Raw genomic sequence first — 10,000 nt, 5'->3', positions numbered from 1 at the left:
TATAATATGAGATTTTTCTGCATCTGATTAAATAATTGTAATCAATTGCTATAAAACAGACGGGCAGACGGGCAGACGGGCAGAGGGGCAGTCAAAACAGACTAGCGGATCACAGCTCAATAAATGCCGATAACCGGTGTTGACAAATGACAGTGCTCCACTCCCCCCCCCCCCCCCCCCTGTTTTCTTTCTTTCCAAAAATACTGCTATAATCATTTTACGTGAGTTAAACCCTATTTCGGTCAAACTTGATGACAGTAAAGAGTCGGCATACCACTTAAATTATATAAGAACGCTATAATTATCATCATCGTCATCATCATCATTATCAACCACTATGATGCTGTATTGTGGCAAGTTATTTACTTTACGTTATTTACCTCATGGAGACATTGGGAGAATGCTCCATTTGTACTGTTGTGTCCTTATGCACTGCACACATTTTGCCCCCTGATGGTGGGTCTTTAACAGAAAGAACGAAAGAAAGAGAAGAGAGAGAGAGAGAGAGAGAGAGAGAGAGAGAGAGAGAGAGAGAGAGAGAGAGAGATGAAAGAATTTTGAATATGCCTAATAAAGGAATGCGTTTGCATGATTTCAGATACACATACAATAGCAAAAAGAACTGCTCCCAGAGACTGGGACAAGTGTTTGATATGTCAACAAGATAACCCAGACCGTTTAGAATGTCCCTCTAAGTCGAGGAGGTATGACAAAGGGCAAGGCTATGAAACTCTTTTTGAAGATTCAACACAATTCAATTCTTTGGTTTGTGATGAAAACAAGTTGGATGTATCTATTTTTTCAAATTCATCAGAAAGAAATGAGATTATTGAAAGCTTAAAACAAAATGATGCTAAGTGGCCGGCATTTATTGTCGTGTAAAATTTAATTCCAACAAAATTAGCCGATAGAATTAAAGAAATCTAAAAGAAATGCCCTACAAGAATTTCAAACCTCGTCATTTGACTGGGAGAAGTCACCGAATGAGATTTATTTCGCCACCCACGAGACTAATGAGACAACGTTCGAATTAGAGATTGGCTGTAATAAATAAATGTACTTTTTTTTTTTAATTTTCTCGGATGAGTAATGCCATATAGGAAAAAATAAGTGCTAAAAACGCACTGTTATGATAAATTGCCAGAGTGGTTCTATATCAGGCGTTGTCTATACGGGTCTTAGCTACCTATATGCCAATTTTCAGGATTTCAACCCTAATGTGCACGGTTTCAGCCTAATTTTCCCTAATACAATGAATATGAAGAAAATATATATTTTTACGCAGTTATTTCCCTTGTTTAATATAGATAGTATGCAGATGACGTCACTCAGGCCTTTTTTATTGTTTTTGCCATCCGCGTTTGTGAGTTGTTTTCACTAAACTGTATTAACCAGACTATAAACGTTCATGGTTACACAGAGTTTGTGTGTTGGTCCGTTATACTTCCGGATGGCAATGTTGTGAACTCCTTGGCCAAGCGCATTCTATCTATAGCTGTCATAGGTAAAATCTAAGGCCTTAAACCGATACGTTATGATTGATTGCCAGAGTGGTTCTATATCAAATGTTTTTTCTATGGGTCTTAGCAACCTGTATGCAAATTTTCATGCTTTCAACCCGAATTTGCACGGTTTTAGCATAATTCCCCCGACTATAATGTGTGTCAAAAGTGGAACTGACTCTATTCTAACGAAAACATAGATCGTTATTTTTCTTATACCCTTTTTGTTTTGGGGAAAACTGGATTATATCACAGCATAATAGCGAAAATAGTATTACAATCCAAATACCCTTTGTTGGAAAACGCTGGAGCTCAAGAAATATTTTTCTTACGCACACATCCGGTTTTATAGATAGAACGAAATTTACGTCATTCAGCTCATTGTTATTGTTTTTAGCCAGCATTTTTATGAGTAGTTCTAACTAATTTGTATTTATCAGATTATAGATAGTCCAAAGTTGACGTCACTCAGATATTTGTTATTGCTTTTTGCCATCCGCGCTTATGAATAATTCTCACTAAACTGCATTTATCTGACTATAAACAATCATGGTTACACAAAGTTTTGTCTGTTGGACCGTTATACTGGAGATAGTAAGCGCTTGACTAAGGAGCTCACAACATTGCCATCCGGAAGTATAACGGACCAACACACACAACTCTGTGTAACCATGAACTTTTATAGTCTGGTTAATACAGTTTAGTGAGAATTAACTCATAAACATGGATGGCAAAAAACAATAACAAAGACCAGAGTGACGTCATCTTCGTGCTATCTATAAACGTTTAAGGTTACAGAAAGTTTTGTGTGTCGGTACGTTATATCGGGCTGGCGGATGTTATGAGTTTTCTAACAAAACGCATAGCATCAATGGGCATGATCTATATTAACTTTCCATGTGCTCGAGGTCATTGGTCACATTGCAAAATGTGCTCAAAGTGACCTACATAGTGAAAAGTGTTCACAGATTTTGAACTATCTAACATTTCGATTGGTCATTGTGTTCAGCTTGACACATGGGTATGTTTACAACTTTCATAAACAAAGCAGCGTGTTTACATTTGTTAAGAAATATCCAATCGTTGGACAGCAACAAATCAAGTGATTGATGAGCCGGTTGGACGAAAACATGAATATAGATGGCTCCCATTAGAAAAAAGATTTTGAACTGATTCCCTATGCGACCTCCCAAGGTCGTGAAGTGGTGTTGAGAATTTGTTAAAAATAGGATTCAGTAGTCTGATGTCACGCCGCCTGGCAAAGACGGCCATCTTGGTTCTAAACAAAGAAAATCATTACTTTTTATTCTTCATGCTGGCTAGAACTTTTCATTCCCTTTTCATATGCCTTGTGATTAGAATGTGTAAAAGTCAAAACATGATCAAATTTATGTTTTTTTTCCCTCTGGAAACGCTTTTATGCTCGCTGGAGAAATATTTCATACTGGCGTCCGCCATTGTTCCGATAGTTTAGAGCCAGTGTTACTAAGTTACCATGCGTCATTAGGAAGGAAGTGACGTTAGGACTGTTGAAAAGTATTGCAAAGTCAGGAGTTTAAAATATAATGTCATAATATTGACAGTCGTAACTTAATGGATTCAAAAAAGTAAATCCACATTTTTTTCTCAGCGTGACCTTTTATATTATAGGATATAGACTGTTATTCATGATTGTGCAATATTTTTGTATAGCAAATGGGAGGTTGTGTAAGCTATGCAAATACATATTTCAAAAGGTTATCAGAGAGTAAACACTTGTATTCGCTAAATTTCACGTCAATGAGAGTACAAAAGCAAACACCGAAGAGCAAATCATACTCCATTGACAGAAAATTATCTTGTCTTAGCTGTTGACCTGTAGATAGTATGCGCTTGGCAACGAAGCTCACAACATTGCCATCCGGAAATATATAACTTAGCAACACACAAAACTCTGTATAACCATGAACGTTTCTAGTCTGGATAATACAATTTACTCATAAACGTGGATGGCAAAATAAAAAATAATAGTAACGAAGACCTGAGTGACGTCAACTTCGTTCTATTTTTTTAAAAATTTAAAAAAATAAATTGAGCTTTATATAGCGCAATATCCACTAAATGTGCTCAAAGCGTTTTACAAGGGGTCCCTGGTCAACAGCAACATTTAACATGTAGGACGGGACATGACGCCTGTTAAGCGATATTACAATTTTTCGGACAAAGACAACGTTGTTAACGGCCAGGTACTCATTTTACACCTGAGTACGGTGAGAGAATGTGAGTAAAGAGCCGTTTCCAAGGACTCAACTATGCGCCGAGCGCGAGTCTCGAACCCAGGACCTTCCGATCCGAAAGCGAGTGTCATACCAAGAGACCACAACGCCGCATCTATAGGTAATCGGAGATTAAACACTCGTGTTAGCCCAAATATCACGCCAATGAGAATACAAAAAGCAGAGAAGGAAGAGCAAATTATACTCCTTGACCGAAAAATATCATGTCTTGGCTGTCGACTTAGAATTTCTCTCCAATTTTGTCTGAATTCTGTCTCAGTGTAGAGGAACAGAAGGTTCTTCCAGTCTACACAACCCCAGTTTCCCCAAGACACGGCTATGGTATGACACTTGCTTTCGGGTCGGAAGGTCCTGGGTTTGAGCCTCGCTCGGCACATAGTTGAGTCCTTGGAAAAGGCTCTTTACTCACATTCTCTCACCACACTCGGGTGTAAAATGAGTACCTGGTTGTTAACAGCGTTGTCTTTGTCCGAAAAATTGTTATATCGCCTAACAGGCGTCATGTCTCGTCCTCCATGTTAAATGTTGCTGTTGACCAGGGACCCCCTGTAAAGTGGTGATGATGATGATGGTGATGATGATGATGATGATGATGATAACGATGATGATGATGCTAATAACGATGATGATGATGCTAATAACGATAATGATGATGATGATGATGATGATGATGATGATGATGATGATGATGGTGATGATGATGATGATGATGGTGACATAATCTTCGAAGACAAAGAAATAAATAAAATTATAATAAATAAAGAAAAAATACAATAAATAATGCACTGTAATGACGATAGACACCCACCTGGCTACTTCAGCCCACACGATGTCATTCCCAGAGTTGGTCAGCTGGTTCATTTGGCAAAACATGGGCTGAGTGCTATTGGCTGATCCTCCTGATTCCAGGACTCTGGCCACTACCAGCATGTCCAGCTTAATGTCGTGGTCTGGGTTGTCCTCCATTTTCAATTCTTAGATTGGTTCGGTCCTCACAATTAAATCTGTATGAAAGAAAAGCAGGTTTTGGCTAGTTATATTGTCCTTTGATCTTTCTCGTAAAAGTTGCTTCTCTCTCTCTCTCTCTCTCTCTCTCTCTCTCTCTCTCTCTCTATATATATATATATATATATATATATATATATATATATATATATATATATATATATAATATATATATATATATTATAATAATAATAATAATAATAATAATAATAATCTTTATTGTCCAAATTAAAGGCAATTCATGTGAGGTAAACAATGCTCAGTTTGGTTCATGGTATGAACATCAACACATTTACAAATACAGACACATCCATACACGAACATACACGCTTGCACATTGTTTCTACACGTGTATACAAAAGAAATGAGCGTACATACAAACACATATACATACATACATACATACATACATACATACATACATGCAGACATACATACAAACCAGCATATCATCGTATATGCATGCCTACATTCATACATGCATACATATATACATACATACATACATACATACATACATACATACATACATACATACATACATACATACATACATACATATATACATACACACAGACACACACACAGACAGATAGAACGATACGATATATTTGCTGGGACAGCAGATAACCATATTATAAATATAGTGTCTTATATTAAGAAGAAGATGGCAATGATTGTGATGATGATGATGATGATGATGATGATGATGATGATGATGATGATGATGATGATGATGATGATGATGATGATGACTACGATAATGATGATGATGATGATGATGATGATGATGATGATGATGATGATGATGATGATGATAACGACGGCGGCAATGTCGATGATGATGATTCACGACACTGCTTCTCGTTATTTTCATTGGTTGTCTCATTTTTCCACAGAAGATTTGTTAATTAATTTTATGGCGGTTGGAATGAAGGTTGTCTTATGTCGATTTGTCCGACATTTTGCTTCTAGATACCGTCTTCCGGAGCGCAGAAGTTGGAATTTTTCGTTCAGCGGATGCCTCTTTTCGTTGATAATGTTAAAAGATTTCTTCTCAACTGCATTAATATAAGTTGTGTCAAGGCTTCTAAGGTCTGTGTTAATTATTTTTGAAGCCTCTCTGAGGGTTCTATGTAGTTTGGATTTTTCTTTTGTTCCACAGCTTCCATACCACGTTGGGATGCCAAACGAAACGATACTCAATATTAATGACTTGTAGATTTGTATCATGGTCTTTCTGTTCACATTGAAAGACCTTAATTTTCTGAGTATATACAAGCGCTGGTTACATTTTTTGATGACATTGTTGGTGTGCGATTCAAATCTTAGACTGTTATCTATAATTACACCAAGGTATTTAAACGTTTCAACAGTTTCAACCGCCTGATTGTTAATTTTTGTTATTTGTCTTGCTCTTTTTCCTATTTTTCTGTGATCAAACAGTTGTTCCTTTGTTTTTGTTACATTGAGCTCTAGACAGTTATCGGCACACCATTTGCTGAATTTACTAACTTGCTCAGTGTATTTAAATTCGGAGACGGAATCATTGAGCAGGCCGAGTATTGCGGTGTCATCAGCATACTTGATGAGTTGGCAGTTATCAAAGCTAGCCACACAATCGTTTGTATAGAGGATGTAAAGTAGAGGTGAGCTTACACACCCTTGTGGGCATCCGTTTGAAAGAGTTTTTACTGATGATATATTTGAGCCTACTCTGACATGTTGGGGGCGATCGATGAGAAAGTTGTTATACCAGTTGATGAGGTAATGGGGAAGGTTTAGAGCATGCAGTTTACTAATTAATATGTTGGTTTTCATGGCATTAAAGGCAGACGAAAAATCGACGTATAGGATTCGGCAGTAGTTGGCGGGTGAAACATCCAAGTGATTTGATATTGAATGCATCACTGTGAGGAGTGCGTCTTCCACACTAAGATTTTGTTGGTAGGCAAACTGATATGGATCAAGTATGTGTTGGTCATATATAAATTGCAACAGCTCTCTTTTCAGAATCTTTTCCAGACATTTCATAATAATTGATGTTAAAGCAACAGGTCTATAATCATTCAGCTGAGTTGGTGGATTCTTTTTGGGTACTGGAATTATAGTCGATGTTTTCCATATAATTGGGATTTTCTGTTCATCTATATATATATATATATATATATATATATATATATATATATATATATATATATATATATTGTGTGTGTATTTGTGTGTGTGTATGTGTTTGTGTGTGTGTATAAAATGTTTCAAGTATAATTGTGATCAACTTCTACAATATTGTTTCGAGCATTCACTCTCATCAGGAATTGAAAGTGAAAGTAGATTGTTGTGTTTATCGTACTTTTTAGGTTTCGTGGTTATGGTAGTTCGTAATTGGATTCAGTGGTCTGATGTCACGCCGCCCGGCAACGGCGGCCATCTTGATTCTAAACAAAGAAAATCATTACTTTGGATTCTTCATGCTGGCTAGAACTTTTCATATGCCTTGTGATCAGAATGTGTAAAAGTCAAAACAAGATCAAATTTATAGGTTTTTTCTCTCTGGATACGCTTTTATGCTCGCCGGAGAAATATTTCATACGGGCGTCCGCCATTGTTCCGATAGTTTAGAGCCAGTGTTATTAAGTTACCATGCGTCATAAGGAAGGAAGTGACGTTAGTTACTGTTGAAGAGTATTACATAAAATATGTTTGTTTCTATTTCTGCATGAAGATGTTAGTTTGTTTCTTCTGTTGAGTGTTGCAATGTTCGGTTTTGTGTTGATGAGGAATTTTTCTTCCAAGCAGAAGTTGCAATTCTTAGAAGTGGAGGAGTACGACTGTACTCACCAGATGGCCATAGTGTGTCCCAATGTTTGAAGACAAAGAGCAATACGCTTCAACAGTCGTAACGTCACTTCTCTCGTAATGACGCATGGTAACTTAGTAACTGGCTCTAAACTATCTGAACAATGGTGGACGCCATTATGAAATATTTCTCCGACGAGCATAAAAAAAACACATTATAAATATGATCATGTTTTGACTTTTACACATTCTGATCACAAGACATATGAAAACTTCTAGCAAGCATGAAGAATAAAATGTACAGATTTTCTTTGTTTAGAACCACGATGGCCGCCGTTGCTGGGCGACGTGATATCAGACTATTGAATCCAATTGGCGCCCTGTCTCTCCAGGTAATCTTGAGTGTATCGGGTTTATCTTGATAAATTTTGCGGCTATGTGGTCTAGTGCTATGACACTCGCTTTCGGACCGGAAGGTCCAAGGTTCGAGTCCTGCTCTGAGCGGCTCATAATTAAGTCCTTGGAAAAGGTTCTTTACTCACATTCTCGCAGTGTTGCTAATAGCTAGGGACCCCTTGTGAAGCGTTTTGAGCACGTTTAGTGGAAATTGCGCTATATAAAAGCTCGATTTAAAAAAAATTATCATCATCATCATCATTATCATCGTCATCACCATCATCATCATCATCATCATCATCATCATCATTATCCTTATTATCATTATTAATTTCAGCCATTGGCTAGGGGTACGTGTAAAGCGCTTTGAGCATATTTAGTGAAAACGCGCTACTTCAATGCTCATTGTTTTGTTTTGTTTTTGTTTTGCTTTTGTTTTTTAATCCAGTGACCTATCAGAAAATGTGACCCATCGTTTGAACCCGGTACTATGTGTCGCGGTAAACCAGACAACAAGAGGTGAACTTAAGGTTAAAATGAAGGTCATTTAAATCGATTGATATTTGCAGGACGAGTTTTCTGGCCACATTTTTATTTACGAGTTGCTTTTTTTTTAGAATATAGAATTTAACAGGTCAATTCTCCGTACAAGATGGTGTGCATTGCCATCTGTAAGTATAACGGACCAACACACAAAACTCTATGTAACCATGAACTTTTTATGGGGCAGCGTGGCTAAGCGGTACGGTCTTTGCTTCGTACCCGGAAGGTACCGAGTTCGATCACCCGCCGCTGCGCTGTGTGGCCTTGAGTAAGTCACCTCGCTTTGGCTCAGTTTGCGGCGCTGCACTGCGGCTGACGCCTGGGTTATTCCAGTCTTCCCTTGGAATAGACCCAAGAGACAAATTTCCCCCATGGGATGAATAAAGGGAATTATTTTTTTTATATATAGTCTGGATAATACAGTTAAGTGAGAATTACTCATAAATGCGGATGGCAAAAAGCAATTACAAAGATCTGAGTGACGTCAACTTCATTCTATCTATATGAACCACGCTGCTATAAGCTGTGGACTGTTTAAAAAAAAAGAAAAGAAAAAGAAAACAAATCTATATATAACAGCTTCAAAAAAATAAAAGAAAAGTGTTTAGTCTTTGGTTCTGACCGTCTTTAGTATTTTGTCGGGATTTTTTTTTCTTTTTTTATTTTGAGAGGGGGTTGGGAGGGGGGGGGGGGGTTGGTTGTTTTTTATTTGTTTTGTTTTGTTGTTGTTTTTTTTTTTGGTGGGGGGGAGGGGGTTTGAAACTTCTATAGATAAATTCGTTTTTGTACACCACCTTGTACGGAGAATTGACTTGTTAACTACCATTCTGATAAATATTCGTAATTTAAAAAAAAAAAAAAATTTGGCCAGTAAACTCGTCCTTTAACTATCAATCGATTTAAATGACCTTCAAATTGGCAACAACAAAAAACAAAAAAAACTCCAAAACCTGGGACTTCGCGTTTGAGAGTGTTTGCCAAGATGAGGGTCATATAAAACAATCGATATTTGAAGGACGATTTTTCTGGCCAAATTTTTATATACAATTTTTTAATGAACTGGTCAATGGCCAGGTCACACATCTGAAGAATTTGAGTGAGAGAGGTTTTGCGGCCTTAACAAAATTATATCTGTCCACTGAAGACACAATAATGATGATGTTATGATGACAAGGTACGAGGTGAGAACTAAAATGGTGGGTTGGTCATGAAACGGTCATTGATCTCTCTCTCTCTCTCTCTCTCTCTCTCTCTCTCTCTCTCTCTCTCTCTCTCCCTCTCTCTTTTTTTTTTTATCTCTCTCTCTATGACTGTACGTTATGTATGAATGAATATGCATGTATGTAAATCTAAATACAGGACAGGATACCAATTTTTTTTTAAACCTTCTAAATTATCCCTATTCCCCCTACCCCTCTCCTCCCTCCTCCCTCCTCCTCTCTCTCCTCTCTCCTCTCTCTCTCCTCCTCTCTCTCTCTC

At 37.4% G+C, this 10,000-nt stretch overlaps 1 protein-coding gene across 1 annotated transcript in view; it reads right to left on the bottom strand.

Moving 5' to 3' along the window:
* The window catches only part of LOC144958491 (electroneutral sodium bicarbonate exchanger 1-like), a 68,137-nt gene that overhangs the window by 43,769 nt on the left and 14,368 nt on the right, over positions 1 to 10,000 (bottom strand). The window contains exon 2 of the mRNA XM_078890479.1: positions 4,587 to 4,782. Within this exon, the coding sequence (XP_078746605.1) occupies positions 4,587 to 4,744 (158 nt within the window). The 5' untranslated portion in view covers positions 4,745 to 4,782. The remainder of the gene's footprint in view (positions 1 to 4,586; positions 4,783 to 10,000) is intronic.

The sequence above is a fragment of the Berghia stephanieae genome, chromosome 13 (assembly GCF_034508935.2).
Source record: "Berghia stephanieae isolate SIO BIC M18660-M18661 chromosome 13, UCSD_Bste_1.3, whole genome shotgun sequence".
Lineage (NCBI taxonomy): Eukaryota > Metazoa > Mollusca > Gastropoda > Nudibranchia > Aeolidiidae > Berghia > Berghia stephanieae.
The sequence above is the reverse complement of the archived record's forward strand: the minus strand, read 5'-3'. Positions and strand labels throughout refer to the sequence as shown.